Genomic DNA, 16,020 nt, shown 5'->3' on the forward strand with positions numbered 1-16,020 from the left:
GGGTTGAGAGGGCTTCATCATAGGCATGGAGATCAGATAAGAAGAAGATTTAAAACCCCTTCACCGATCAAAAAAAATTCAGTCTTATCATTTTATGTGCCTGACTTGATAGAGTCCTAACCAACTTGGATTTTATATATGGCGCCCCAAATGGTTGAAAAATATCCAATAAAATCCAGATAGATCTGGTCCAAGTCCGAACCTAACCTAATTTAATTAATAGCCCAATTGGGTTAGCCAATTCAACAAGATTTTGATCAAATCAGCTCGATTAAGGAGCTAGGGTTTGTGCCACATGGGCTAGCATGTTTTTTGGCAACTTCAGTTGGTTTCTTTGGTCCAACCAACCAACGAAAATCTATTCTTGGTTAATTTATTAATGTGTGTGACCCTATGGACTCCACATCTAGCCAGCAGTAGGTCCGGATGCATGTTGACCTGATTAGATTAGACTTCATCTAATTGATTTAGGTCAAATCCATATCAACTCGAGTTGTCAAATTAGAATTCTTTCTAATTGACTCATAAATTAATCACTTCAATTCATGAAAACCCACAAGACATGATTGACATCTAGCAATATGTCATGTCTATCCAGAAGATGTGAAATTTGGTGAAAATTATCAAAATATTCTTCAGTGGTAAGTTACCATACAATTCAATCCTTCGATCATCCTGCACCCCAAATATGTTCATGAGTATGGAATTATGTCAAACTCAAACACATTCCTATTGACTCATCATCAATCAATGATAACTCTAATGAAGAATTAAAAATCCTTTCTAATCTTCATACTGCTTTGGCCAAAGACTTCTTGAGTTATCTAGAGATGAGAGTACATAGCATGTCATCTTCTCTTACTCGGAGTGATCGATTCTTTGTTGATCTACTTACAACCTTCATACACAATCCATCAAATCCAGAACACTCCGTTCATGACTTTGGTCATGATTGAATATGAACCAAAATATGGATTCATGTGCACAAGATTCCATAGTGATCTCAGGTGTAAAGATCACTTGCACAACTCCTACTTAGAGAACTATCTTTTGACATGCGAGTAAGGCTTCCATGAGATGTTCTCTCGACGGATCAAATCAATGTACTCGTACCTTAATGAGCATCCACATCTTTGTATTAGTATTCCTACACAAGTGATTGTGAGATCCACCACCCTCTCCATCGAGCATGTATAGAATGTGCTAGTCTTTTCGGATTCATTGATCTCTGACTGAATGATCCAATGACTAGGATTATTTTAGATTAGGATTTTAGATCTCACAACATGAATCCTACATACCCATAAAATTATTATCCTAATCTATGGGATTCATCATAATCTTAAAAATTATTAACACAGCAAATGATGAATCATAAAAATACCTCTTTATTATTGATTAATAATAAATGTCATATATGAGTTGAGAGTAATTACAGAAAAGATCGTATCATATATCAAATGCGATTGGTTTGCAGGACACAATTCTTTTAATCTCCCACTTGCATTAAAGCTAATCACCTTTGTATTTAACACCCATTGCTTCACTATTTAGGCATGGCTAATGCATTGGGTTTGCTAGTGTTGGGTATAAAATATCCTCAGCCGAAGTTCTCAGCAGGATTGACCCTTGCGGACTTCGCGCCTGACTCCAGCTGTAGGAAGACCCCGCCCGGGCTCCTACGGGAGCCGGGCTCCGTCCCCGACTCCAACTGCAGGAAGACTCCGCCCGGACTCCTACGGGAGCCGGGCTCCGTCCCCGACTCCAACTGCAGGAAGACTCCGCCTGGACTCCTACGGGAGCCGGGCTCCGTCACCGACTTCAACTGCTGGTGAGCTCCGTTCGGACTCCTACGGGAGCCGGACTTCGCACCCGATTTCAACTGCAGGAAGACTCCGCCCGGACTCCTACGGGAGCCGGGCTCCGTCACCGACTTCAACTGCTGGTGAGCTCCGTCCGGACTCCTACGGGAGCCGGACTTCGCACCTGACTCCAGCTGCAGGAAGACTCCGCCCGGACTCCTACGGGAGCCGGGCTCCGTCACCGATTTCAACTGCTGGTAAGCTCCGTCCGGACTCCTACGGGAGCCGGACTTCGCACCCGACTTCAACTGCAGGAAGACTCCGTCCGGACTCCTACGGGAGCCGGGCTCCGTCACCAACTTCAACTGCTGGTAAGCTCCGTCCGGACTCCTACGGGAGCCGGACTTCGCACCCGACTTCAACTGCAGGAAGACTCTGCCCGGACTCCTACGGGAGCCGGGCTCCGTCACCAACTTCAACCGTGGGTAAGCTCCGTCCGGACTCCTACGGGAGCCGGACTTCGCACCTGACTTTAATTGCAGGAAGACTTCGCCCGGGCTCCTACGGGAGCCGAGCCTCGTCCTCGATTTCAACTGTCGGTGAGCTCCGCCCAGACCCCTACGGGAGCCGGACTCCACCCCCGGCTGTGACTGAAGGAAGACTCCATCCGAACTCTTGCGAAAGCTGGATTTCGAGCTCCTCTTGGACAGGTGGCTAACTACCTCTCTCCGCCAGACACTCCAGTCGGGCTTCAGCCGGCAGACCTTCGCCCCTTGGCACGCTGCAGTAACAGCCGCGATTCTGCTCCATTCCCTGCGGCAGATTCCACGCGACTCAATCACCCCACGACCCTGCTCCACCTCCTGCGACGGATTCCACGCGGCTCCATCACTCCCTGGCAGGCCGTAATAATGGCCACGGCCCTGCTCCACTTCCTGTGACGGATACTGTGCGATTCTTCTATCCTCTGGCAAGTCGCGACAACGGACGCCGCTTCGCTTCTCGTGGCAGACTCCACGTGGCACGCCCCGGTAATGGCCACGGGTCCACCCCACTACTCTCCGCAACAAACTTTTTCTGACCATGGGCGGCCCACTACCAGACGGTTACAGGCGTCACCATCAGTTTGTTGCCCCCTCCGCCTATAAAAGGGGGAACCCCAGATACGTTATTCGATAAGCTCTCGTTTTTTACCTAGAAACTCTGCTAAAATTTTCGTTCGAGCACTCCATTCTTGTTGAGGCAGAGAACTGACTTGAGCGTCGGAGGGTCTTACCGGAGCAACCCCACCTCCGGTTTAGACTTCTTTTGCAGGTCCCGGCGGCGACCGCGACTCCCTCGACTCCAGCTTCTCCGGCGCAAGCGGATTTTTGCACCAACAGGATTGGCGCTAGAGGAAGGGGCCTGTGTCTTCGCAGTATCCTTGTTCTTAAAGGAGCGCTCAACGGGACCGCCCCGGGGCATTTCTTCCGGCGTCCCCTCCTTTCTCCACTCGGTCCTTGCTCGATGCCTCCCCGTAAGGCGTCCACGCGACGATCCACGGCCTCCGCGGCCAGATCTCAGGCTCCGGCCTCACCTCCTGTTTCCCAACCTCCCCCTCCTCCGACGACGGCGGTCGGCACGGAGCAGTTTGATCTGCTAGCACAGCAGGTCAGAGGCCTCACTGAAGCTGTGCAGGCTATGCAGCAGCAGCAGCAGCAGCAGCCGCAGGCATCAGTGCGCTTGGAAAGGATGTCGTCGGAACACCAGAATCTGACGGCGGGGCAGGCCACTTGGGCCAACCGTCCCGTCTTTTCTGGGAAAACGAACCCGAGGGTGGAGAGCCCTCAATCGGATCACGACTCCACCCCTGGAAGATCCCTGCCCCCATTCTGTCAGAGGACCCTCGAGACTCGAAGTCGAGAGGATTTCCTAGATCGGAGACTCCAAGAGATGAACCGGTGGATTGAAGAACTCCGCCATGCTCCCCCCGCTTATGGTGATGATATTTGCACTGACCCTCCCTTTTCTCAAATGATCATGCAGGAACCGATCCCGCCAAACTTCAGGCTCCTCCAGTTCGAAAGCTACGACGGGACTTCGGACCCGGTTGATCATCTGGAAGCCTTCCGGACGATGATGCTGCTTCATGGCGCTCCCGACGCCATTTATGCCGAGCCTTCCCGTCCACCTTGAAGGGAGCGGCGAGAAACTGGTACTCGACTCTGAAGTCGGGTACCATCTTTTTCTTCGATCAGATGAGCCACCAATTCGTGGCCCATTTTGTCAGCAGCCGGTGCCCCCGGAAGGGTTCGGAGTCCCTCATCAATATCAAGCAGAGGGAAGGGGAGTCCATTCGGGCCTACATCGATCGTTTCAACGTTGCGGCGCTGGAGGTCCGGAACTTGGACCAATCAGTCGCAATGGCCGCTCTGAAGGGCGGCCTTCAGAAGAATGACCTTTTGTTCTCTCTGGAGAAGAAGTACCCCAGGGATTTTGCTGATTTGTTGGCTCGGGCTGAAGGGTACGCCCGAGCGGAAGAAGCCTTCAAAATGAAGGATGAGGAGACCGCGAGAGAGCGGCAGGCGGGAGACTCGAGTAAGCCCGCAGTCAAAAAAAGGTCGAGGGAAGCTCGGCCGCATTCTCGATCCCCTTCTGGGCACAAGCGTGCCCATACTCCGCCTCGGGTACGCAGGCAGAGGAGTCCGGATCGCGGGGTTTGGTGGGGTTCTCCACCGGGAAGGTTCCGCAACTACGCCCCCCTCAATGCCTCGAAGACTCAGGTACTGATGGAGGTCAGGGAGCAGCTCCCTAGGCAAGAGAGGATGCACACACACCCCGGGAAGCGCAACCCCAACAAGTTCTGTCTCTACCACCGCGACCACGGCCACGACACGGAGGAATGCATCCAGCTCCGAGACGAGATCGAGGAGCTCATCCGGTGAGGTCGACTCAACAGGTTCATCCGACGCCGGCCCGAGGGTAGAGAAGATCGGCCAAGGGCCCTGCCGCAACCTGAGCCGCCGAGGGAGGAGCAGTCCGGAGATCGGTCTCCAATCGGGACCATCGACTCCATCGCCGGAGGGCCTCAAGGAGGAGCAGACCTTCCACAACCATGGAACCCAAGAAACCTGTAAATGTATCGCTTACGATTTCGTCTTGAATCTAAATTTCTTTCGACTTGGCATGCTCCTCCCATTTGGCATGGATTTGTCACGACTGGGTATAACCCCTTCAAACAATTAAAGCAAAGTTACGTTAGGAACGGGAGGAGAACCTCATCCTAACATAATTAAAATGAAAGTCCGATTATCTTGAGATCGGATTGGGGGAGAGGCCTTACAACGCCCTAATGTGCCCCCACAGCCATGTCAGGAACAGGAGGAGAACCTCGTCCTGACATGAGCAAAGTCAAAGGTCCGGTTCTTTTAGACCGGATGGGGGGAGAGGCCTTACAACGTTCTAATGTGCCCCCACAGCCATGTCAGGAACAGGAGGAGAACCTCGTCCTGACATGAGCAAAGTCAAAGGCCCGGTTCTTTTAGACTGGATGGGGGGAGAGGCCTTACAATGCCCTAATGTGCCCCCACAGCCATGTCAGGAACAGGAGGAGAACCTCGTCCTGACATGAGCAAAGTCGAAGGCCCGGTTCTTTTAGACCGGATGGGGGGAGAGACCCTTGCAATGGCCCTTATGTGCCCCCGCGGCCCCGTTGGGAACAGGAGGAGAACCTCGCCCTGACGGTGACGAAGCCCGGCCGCCCGACAAGATCGGATAAAGGGGAAAGGCTCCTCAGCGGCACCTTCGCACTCCTACGCAGCCCCGCAAAAAGCGGGGGGGGGGCCCTCACTCTGAAAAGAGGAGAGAAATTAAAGAGGAAGAGCGACGAGCAACGTCGGAAACAGATGAAGGACAAACCACACCAAAGACCTAAGGAATCTCGTCTCAACAAAGACGGGAAGTTCCTACCAAACACTCCCGGCCTCTAAGAAGGCTCTCGACACAGGTCAAGAAGATAGCGACGTCTCCGAAGTAATGCAGAGTTCGGACCACCAAGCTCGAGCCTGTGGCCGTGAACGACGAGGAAAGCAAACCAGTGCATCGACGACTGGGCACCCCCCAACGACGTCAACGTCGGACAAGTCGAATGACAAGAGAAGTTCGGCGGACGACAATTTAATACAATATGCGGGCGAGGTAACACAAAATCCCCTTTTCATTCCATTTGCGAAATATACACCACAAAGCCCAGAAGGCCAAAGGAAGAAAAGCAAAATGACAAAAGCGGGACAAAACAACAAAAGGGAAAATGTATACATGAAAAGACAGAAGGACAAAAAGAGCCCTAGGGAAGTCCTGCTCCTTCCGACCTAGAATTATCTGCTCCACCCCTCATCCAGGACTGCCTTAGATTCTCAATTTCTTCTTCTAGCTCTCTCCTTTTCAGCAGCGCGTCCTGGAGCGCCCGACGAAGTCGCTGGCTCTCGGTCTCCGCCTCTCGACGCCTCTTTCTCAGGATCTCAGATTCCGCCTCCGCGTCCGTGACGGCCTGCTGCTCGTATGCCAGCTGGATCTTCAATTGCTGCAGCTCAGCCGTCCTTTCCCCAAGGGCGACAGAAAGCCCTTCGACGGTTCCTCTCAGGGACTGGAGTTCATTGGAATCCCGGGCAGAAGTCAGCTGAGCCCTGTCGGCCAGCTGCCTCTGAAGACGGGCGACTTCGTCGGTCGCCACCCTAAGTCTCCCTTTATATTCCTCTACCTGCCTGCGCCAACCGGTCCGATGCACGTCGTAGCTCACCTCGGCGTCCTGAAGCTGCTGCTGAAGGTCGGAGATCTTCTTCGACCACTTCCGATCGCCGTCGGCCCGAGCCAAGAGTTGGGACGAACTTCCTCCCAGCTGGCCGATCTTCTCCATCGCAGCCGACAGTTCCACCCTGAGAGCGCTAATCTTGGCAGCTTGAGCCCAAATTCGGCCGCTGGCGCTCTTCTTGCATTCCTCAAGCTCCTTCGCGAAGTCCGCCTTCCTCCGGCTATACTCCATGATCCCCTTCACGTGGAGATTCCGAAAGCGGGTGGCCTCCGCGGTGGCTTCAGAATGACCCTCTCTCAATCTGCGAAGCTCGCCTTCCATCTTCTTTGACTTTTTTGTCAAGTGAAGGACTTCCTTCTTCAGCCGCTGGATCGTCGACTTCAGTGGAATCCCCAGGGACAGGGGAAGTGCTTCAGCAGGGCACTGCCATCGGAAGGCAAAAGCGTCAAGACACGCCTCATCGCAGAAAGAAAAGCAGAGAGAAGAAAGGAAGGAGGGAGAGGCCACCTACGACAAGAAATTTAACTTTATTGATTGGATGATTCTTGAAGACAAAAAGGAAAAGAAAAATTGCGGTAAAATAAAAATACAAGGTCGGAGGTCTCAGACCTCAGGGGCAGGAGTTGGAGAGCTCGGCGTTCCTGGAAGGGGGGCTGCGGCAGCAGTGGTAGCGGGAGAGGGACCGGCCTCGTCTTCAGACTCCTCACCCAGGAAGCTGAGGTCGAGCTCCGAAAATTTCCTGGCCACCTTCTCCTGGCAGAGCTCGAACCCCTTGATGAACACCTCCTGGCCGAATTGGACATTCAGGTCCCTCATCTCCGCGGAGGTCTTGAATTCCTCTACCGCAAGAACCCTGGCCTCCGAGACCAGGACTGAAATCTGCTCAGCCAAGTTGGCGACCTCGACCTCCGCCTTTCTCACCGTCTCCTCCAAGGTCTGCTTCTCCTCCTCCAGGACTTGTTTCTCTCTTTCCAGGGCCTCTTGGAGGACGACTACTTCGGCTGCCTTTTCTTTGAGGCGAGCGACCTCGGTCCGACAACGCTCCTCCACCTGGACGGCATCCCTCCTCGCCCGGTTCGTCGCCTCGATATTGGCGAGGAGCTGGTGCCCAATCTGCAAGGGCGATAAGGGGATCAGAACAAGGACCGAATAGCCGGTTAAATGAAGATTTGTTTACCTCGAGGAAGGACCCTAGGGAGTCCCAAATTCGCTGCTCGGGATCGGCGCGGTCGATCCTCTCGACGACTTCGGGCAAGATGCAGCCGTCGATCAACCGCCTGATCAAGTCCCTGTCATTGAAGGGTTTCTCCGGCTCCTCTTCGGAACAGAGGGACTCGTTAGCGGTGGCTCGACGGCTACTCACCTTGCGGGCCACCGACTTCCTCTTCCCCCTCTCGACTACGGGCGCCTCCATGGGGCGGACCCCCGAAACGGGAGCCCCAGTCGGTGGACTCCTCGAAGAAGCCCGGGGGGCCGTAGGTTCGGCGTCCGAGGGAATGTCGATCGCTGGAGCCGCCTAGACGGGCGCGGCCAAGCTCGACTCCTCCGCCCTGGCCCTCTTCGCCGATCCGGAGGCCGCGGCATCCTTTCTTTTGTGGGCCTTGAGGCCCCTAGCAAGCATCCGTGCTGCTTCGGCGTCCATTCCTTAAAAAAAAAAAAAAAAAGAAAAGAAGAAAGGGGAGAGAGGTCAGAAATCAATAATGAAAAAAAAAAAGAGAGAAAGAAGAAGGACAGAAGAAAAGAGGAGAAAGGAAGAGATGAAGTACTCGCAGGATCCTGGGGGCTCAGGCCAATGTTGAACAAAAATTGCTTCCTCAGAAGGTTGGGAAGGGAAGGAGCGGAATAGGCGAGAAGCTTCCGGGCAGCCTGGAGGTCGTCCTCCCCCAGGTTGGGGGTCCGGCGGACAGAATCCCTCAGAGAGCCCCAAGGGGGCAGGTCTAGCCTCAGGGTCGGGCAGTGGACGAAGAGGTATTTCCCCTTCCAGTTATGGATCGAAGAGGGGGCACCTTTCAGCAACCCCTTCTTGCCGAACTGAGGGGAGAAATACCACCAGTCCTTCGCCGAAGGATGACACTTAAAGGTATAGAAGTGCCTAAACAGAGAGAGGGACGGTTGGACCTCGACTACGTGGCAAAGGGAGAGAAATCCTATCAAAAACCTAAAAGAATTCGGAGCAACAGAAGCCAAAGAGATGTCTAAGAAACGGAAGAGGATGACAACAAAGGACGGAAGCGGAAGCCGGAGTCCGGCACGGAATGCCTCCTGATACAGGTAAAAACGACCGGGTGGGGGAGTGCTAGCCCGGTCGGAGGGGCCAGGCAGCTCCAGGTCGTACTCCGGAGGAATTCCATACTGAACCCTTATAAGAAGGAGTTCATCCGGAGTCAGGGAGCATGGAATGGCGCCCGGCGCAAAAATCGGGCGAAGCCCAGCCCCAGATGCGGGTTCGTCCACAGAACGAGGGACCTGGGGGGTCGAGGCGGAAGAACTCCCGGAATCGCTGGGAGCGGAAGAGCCGGAAGACATTTCGAATAACTTCGAATGAAGACTCTGAAGATTTCGAAGAAGACGGACAGGACAAAGGGCGAGAGGCCACAGGAGACTAACTCAGAGGAATACAACAGAGAAAAAAAATGGCAAAGAAAAAGCCCCTAAGTGGCGGGAAGAAAGATGAAGGTTCTGGGACTAACCTAGATCGCTCTGAGGGATGCAGAGGGGCGAGGACAGGGATGACTCGAAGGGCGCCTATGGCTCGAGAAGACGCCAACAGAAACAGGGCTCTCGAAGGAACAGGGCTCTCGAAGGAAGGGCAGATACTGGTAGAACTCTGGAGCGGAATAGGGCCCCTGAAGGTGGAAGGACGGGTTTAAATAGACCCTGGGATCCGGCGCCATAATGATCGCGAATCCCCCCAGGCAGGCCCGCGCTCGACACGTGTCCCACTCGCCACGGCAGGCGGCTAAAAGCGGCTGACGGTAGGCAGGGCCATTATTGCGCCGTACCTGGGCCAGTGTACCAGCGGGAATTTCGAAGGGTCCCTTCGTATCGCCCCGATTCGAAAAGACTCCAGCACGCGCACATTTAATGCCAAAATATCTGGGGACGGTCGTGCGCAGGATTTGAGGGGACAACTTCGGCTATGCCAATCTCTCTGTACTTTCTTCATTTGAAATTCAAACTCGGAAGTAGGGGGACTGGTGTTGGGTATAAAATACCCTCAGCCGAAGTTCTCAGCAGGATTGACCCTTGCGGACTTCGCGTCTGACTCCAGCTGCAGGAAGACCCCGCCCGGGCTCCTACGGGAGTTGGGCTCCGTCCCCGACTCCAACTGCAGGAAGACTCCGCCCGGACTCCTACGGGAGCCGGGCTCCGTCACCGACTTCAACTACTGGTGAGCTCCATCCGGACTCCTACGGGAGCCGGACTTCGCACTCGACTTCAACTGCAGGAAGACTCCGTCCGGACTCCTACGGGAGCCGGGCTCCGTCACCGACTTCAACTGCTGGTGAGCTCCGTCCGGACTCCTACGGGAGCCGGACTTCGCACTTGACTCCAGCTGCAGGAAGACTCTGCCTGGACTCCTACGGGAGCCGGGCTCCGTCACCGACTTCAACTGCTGGTAAGCTCCGTCCGGACTCCTACGGGAGCCGGGCTTCGCACCCGACTTCAACTGCAGGAAGACTCCGCCCGGACTCCTACGGGAGCCGGGCTCCGTCACCAACTTCAACTGCTGGTAAGCTCCGTCCGGACTCCTACGGGAGCCGGACTTCGCACCCGACTTCAACTGCAGGAAGACTCCGCCCGGACTCCTACGGGAGCCGGGCTCCGTCACCAACTTCAACTGCTGGTAAGCTCCGTCCGGACTCCTACGGGAGCCGGACTTTGCACCCGACTTCAACTGCAGGAAGACTCCGCCCGGACTCCTACGGGAGCCGGGCTCCGTCACCAACTTCAACCGCGGGTAAGCTCCGTTCGGACTCTTACGGGAGTCGGACTTCGCACCTGACTTTAATTGCAGGAAGACTCCGCCCGGGCTCGTACGGGAGCCGGGCCTCGTCCTCGATTTCAACTGCCGGTGAGCTCCGCCCAGACCCCTATGGGAGCCGGACTCCACCCCCGGCTGTGACTGAAGGAAGACTCCATCCGAACTCTTGCGAAAGCCGGATTCCGAGCTCCTCTTGGACAGGTGGCTAACTACCTCTCTCCGCCAGACACTCCAGCCGGGCTTCAGCCGGCAGACCTTCGCCCCTTGGTGCGCTGCAGTAACGGCCGCGATTCTGCTCCATTCCCTGCGGCAGATTCCACGCGACTCCATCACCCCACGACCCTGCTCCACCTCCTGCGACGGATTCCACGCGGCTCCATCACTTCCTGGCAGGCCGTAATAATGGCCACGGCCCTGCTCCACTTTCTGTGATGGATACCGTGCGATTCTTCTATCCTCTGGCAAGTCGCGACAACGGACGCCGCTCCGCTTCTCGTGGCAGACTCCACGTGGCACGCCCCGGTAATGGCCACGGGTCCACCCCACTACTCTCTGCAACAAACTTTTCCTGACCATGGGCAGCCCACTACCAGACGGTTACAGACGTCACCATCAGTTTGTTGCCCCCTCCGTCTATAAAAGGGGGAACCCCAGATACGTTATTCGATAAGCTCTCGTTTTTTACTTAGAAACTCTGCTAAAATTTTCGTTCGAGCACTCCATTCTTGTTGAGGCAGAGAACTGACTTGAGCGTCGGAGGGTCTTGCCGGAGCAACCCCACCTCCGGTTTAGACTTCTTTTGCAGGTCCCGACGGCAACCGCGACTCCCTCGACTCCAGCTTCTCCGGTGCAAGCGGATTTTTGCACCAACAGCTAGCATGAGTGACATGAACATAGGCTGTATATCGATGAATTTGCTTGGAAAGGGCTACCTTCATCATGAAGCCTACTTCTAATTTGTGGGTTGATCTACCCAAAGGGAAAAAGGGGACTATATATCCTGAAAATGTGATCAATTACAGTATCTGAAGCCTCTTCTTTGAATACCTTGAAGTTTTTTGTTCTTCACCTAAAGAAGGTCATTAGGACTGACAAATTGAAAGAAATAATTGGCCACAGTATATTAGATATATTATTGTTCTTGTGGTGGACAGTCACGGTCTCATGATCTCTAAATCAAGCAATTATTAGATATAGCCTTGTTTTAAGAAGCTAATGTCATGGGGGATCTTAAAAGTTTTATGTTCATATAAAATTATGTGAAGGAGAGATCAGGTTTTAAAAGGATTATGCAAAGGTTTTGCTACTTTCTTCCTGAATATCTATGATGAGGAAAAGGGTTGTCCATAGAAAGCAGTCAAAGTCAACTAATGAGAAGAAAATAATTTCTAGGGATCGGAGTGCTAGTTTCTGACCTGATGGAGCATGCTAAAACATGAGGCCTGGTGGGTAGTTTTAAATCATTTGTTTGTTGAATATAAGCTTAGCATAAATCGCAAATTAAATGACTTGGAGTCTATGTAAGCTTGGTAGCTAGAATCTTCTGCCCAGGATAATGCATTTTCTTTGGAATCTTTCTAGGATCTTGAGCCCATATCAGCTACATAAATGCTTTTAGAATTGTTTCTAAAGTATCTAATTGTGGCAACTAAAACCTTGAGCTACATGTTGGAATATTATGACGAAGTTAAGGACCTCACATACTTTATGTATCTCTATATTCTTGGAATTTTTTATGCATGACTAGATTTTCATTCACATACCTATATGGTCTTAGAGGAAGCTAATGGAGGTGCTTCAAATCAAAATTGGTTAAGCAAGCTAGGTAGGTTAGGTAAAAGATTTGAAGTTGCATGGTTAAATAAAAGTACTGCAGTTCCATGAGTTTGAACTGCTGGTGGGTATAGTAAAAATACAACTAGCAGCCAAAATGTTCAACCTAGGGCAACATGCCTGCTTCAGAATCTTTCTAGAATCTCAAGCTTGCACCAGCTTCCTAAGTGCTTCTTTGTTTTGAAATATCTGCCTCCCCACAACCGTGCCTTTACCCACTCCTACACCTCTTGGTTCTAGAAACTAAGGTCAAGACCATGAATCTGACCACTTAAGCTCTTTAGGTCCCTAATTGAGAATGAAGGAATGGGATATTTTGACTTTCGGTATGGATATTTGGTAACTTTATCCACTTTTTCCATTTGCTATTAACTTATTTATCAATTAAACTTACTAGCTGCAAAAACTTATTCTTGTTATTCTTAGATCTTTTCATTTGTTAAATGTACTTTCTAGATTTGATATTTAGATTTATATCTTCAATGCGATTTTAGGGAATGTTTGATGTCTCAAAAGTTAATTGATGTAAAATAGAACCTGGACCTGAATCAGGATTTCCAGATGATGTAGACTTCTCAAGTTGTCAGTCTACTTCAAGGTAGACAAGTTGAATTCTCATTTTGGTGTTTTGGCATCTCTTCAGTCAAATGTTGTCCCAACTATTTGGGGTAGGTTTTGCAAATCCTAATATGCTAATTGTCATTGTTAATAACAACCTCAAGTTTTAGAAGTGTTTAGTGTTGCTTTTACTTTTAATATAATAGATTGTTTCTGATTCCAACTTTTCATAGTTTTACCACATCCACCTCTAACATTCTTATATCCACTATAGTCATCTTGTTTGGTTCTAATATCCAATGCTGAAAACCATGCAGCATTGTGAACTTTACCGTCATCTTATAAAATTTCTCTATAGTTGCCAAGGCAGACATTTTATTGATAACAATGCAGAGGCACCTTTCAAGTCCGCTTACTGAGTCAAATTTTATTAGATAGGTCATCACCTATCATTCCTCTATTTCTTAAAACAGATCCAAGATATGAAAATTGATTACACTGTAATATATCTTAGTCATCAATTTTGTTTGAAACATCAAATTCATTGTTATTTGTATAGAAATTACATTCTGTATAGTATGTACTGATTTTCAAACTCTTGCATGCTAACATGGTTTGCCAAAACTTTTGCAGTGTATAGGCTTTTTGATTTTGTTTTGCTATCGGATGACTTAAGATTGTTTCTGTTTTGTATAATGGCTTTTTTATGTGATGGGTACTAAAATGTTCTGTATTACATTTTTATGAACTATTTGAGGTTGCTAACTCTTCTTGCATCTGAAATTTCCTCCATCCCTTTCATCTTGTTATTATAGTACTACTTGCTCTGCCATTGCCAGATTTCCTTTTTTCAATCGACATCCTCAACTAATATTTGTGCTTCATGTTGTCAAACTGTTCCACAGATACAAGTTGGCATACTCATCAAACTTTAGTAGCATTTTGGACCCTGTGATCCAGAATAATTATCAGTTGTTTATGGTAGAAAGGTTGATTTTGGTGGGTGCAAAAACCTTTGTCAAGACATTTAAGGAAGATGAGAATGATCTTAGCCTTACAGATGATCCCAAGAAGAATACCAAGAACTGGCAAATTCCCGTTTATACAATGGATGGTAAGGGAAGCTAAAGTTTCAGCACAAGATGGTTTATTTCCAATTCTTTTTCTACTGTGGAAAAGCAATTTATCAAAAGGCCTTCTAACTCATACACTTCACATTGCAAACCAGTGAAAGGTACACATGGTTGAGCTTGTCTGGAAGAAGCTATATATATATATATATATATTTGTCTGATGGACTAGAAAAGAAAAAAGAAGAGTTAGAAAAGCAATTGGAGTGGTTTGTGGCCGATGGGGCTATTATGATTGAATCAGGGCATGGGAGAGTATGCGAGGCAGATTTGTTCTATAATACTGTATTAGTGATATATTGAAAATGAGGATCGTGGTGTGCTTTTGTGTTTACAGAATCACATTCCTCCCGTTTTTAGATGCATTGTTGAATGTGCTTGATTCTTCCTCAGCAACAAATTTAGCATGTGCATTTCATGGTGCAGATACAATAAAATGCTTCTTGAAATCAAGAATATCTCAACTTAGGTTTTATCTCTTTCACCTTGGCTTTATGACATGTCTAAGAATATCTCAGAAGCTACTCTCTCCAATGGTGTAGCTGATAAATTTGCCAGTACAGCTATATAGGCCAGGCATATATCAGGATGATATATTGGGCTTAACGGGACCATTGAATATGTTGAACATCTGATCCAACACAAATTCCACCTTGTCAAACATAAGAATCATTGGAGGTTTTATAATGGGCAACGCATGATTCAAATGTGATAGGTTCCTCAGTGATCCACTACTTAATGATGGGTTGTAACCCAGAATTGCATGTATTCCTTGTACCAGGTGTCACCCACTGAAGGGGAGTGCGGTGTTTCAGGTCTCTAATATGCATCCTAACATAGGCCATCATTAAATCTTCTTGGGTCTAGAGTTGGATATTCTCAGTCCAATCTGTAGTTTAGAATGGCGAGAAATTCTATCCACCATATTTGATGGAGAAAAGGTGGGATCATGTAATACAATTAATAATGAGATAAATATTTAATCTAGATTTATTTTTTTTTTCAAATTTTTTTTTGACAAATATTTTTTTCCTTCAAAATATTATTTTTTATTCTATTTTATTCATGCTTTGCCGGTAAGGATGTCATTGATAATAACAAAATATCGTAACAATCAACAAGATATCATAAAAAATAATAGACCATCATAATAATGATATGATATTTTTTTATATTTTATAAATAATTATTAGAAAGTAATATTACTGATATAGGATATCATATCAAGAACAGAATGTCATAATATTATTCGGGATGTTATAGGATTTACAGAAAGTCAAATAAGACATCAAGAAATAATAATAATTTTTTTTTATTTTATAATATTTTAAATAATATATATGATTTTCGTGTGTCTTTGTATGATATCATGTTGGTTATTATGACTTCTTGTGTTTTAAAAAAAAAATATTTTCATCAGAAAAAATTTTAAAAAAAATAATCCAGCTGTATTAAATATCTGTCTCGTTATTAATTATGCCATATGGTGTGATGAAGCGGTGTGTTTTTTTCCATCGGCGGCGGTGGACAAAAAATTTCTCTTTGAATGGGTGGAGGCAAGCATCTCTCGATAATTGGGTTGGGTTAGACTTGAGTGTATAAAAATTACACAAAAATATAAAATAATAAAAGATGTTATGCTTTCCTCGAGAGGAGAGGATATCTACTTATGATTTTAGAATTAATAATATTAGCCTTAAAAATAATTTTAATCATATCAAAAGTGTTTGAGTATAAACTATGTGTACTAATGATGTTTTGAGAGTGGTTGTAGGATTTTTTAATGTACTCAATCAATTTTCTCAAAAAGAAGACCTCTCAAGGATATGTATGTTTCCAAATTAAAAATCTTCACTTGGAAACAAAAAAACTAAAATTTTTAAGGGAATGATTAGTCTAGAAGTACCTCTCAATAATCTCATA

General features: G+C 48.6%; 1 protein-coding gene across 2 annotated transcripts in view; it reads left to right on the plus strand.

Annotated features, from left to right (window-relative positions):
* LOC105035390 (uncharacterized) overlaps positions 1–14,572 on the plus strand; it is a 41,264-nt gene extending 26,692 nt beyond the window's left edge. Inside the window, exons 6-7 of one of the 2 annotated variants that reach the window (XM_010910937.4) lie at positions 13,873–14,081; positions 14,196–14,572. In XM_010910937.4, the coding sequence (XP_010909239.1) occupies positions 13,873–14,081; positions 14,196–14,215 (229 nt within the window). In that variant the 3' untranslated portion in view covers positions 14,216–14,572. Of the gene's footprint in view, positions 1–13,872 lie in introns of both variants that reach the window. The other variant, XM_010910938.4, reaches the window with a different exon arrangement.
* Positions 14,573–16,020: the final 1,448 nt, after the last annotated feature.

Source organism: Elaeis guineensis, chromosome 1 (assembly GCF_000442705.2).
Source record: "Elaeis guineensis isolate ETL-2024a chromosome 1, EG11, whole genome shotgun sequence".
NCBI classification, from domain to species: Eukaryota; Viridiplantae; Streptophyta; class Magnoliopsida; order Arecales; family Arecaceae; genus Elaeis; species Elaeis guineensis.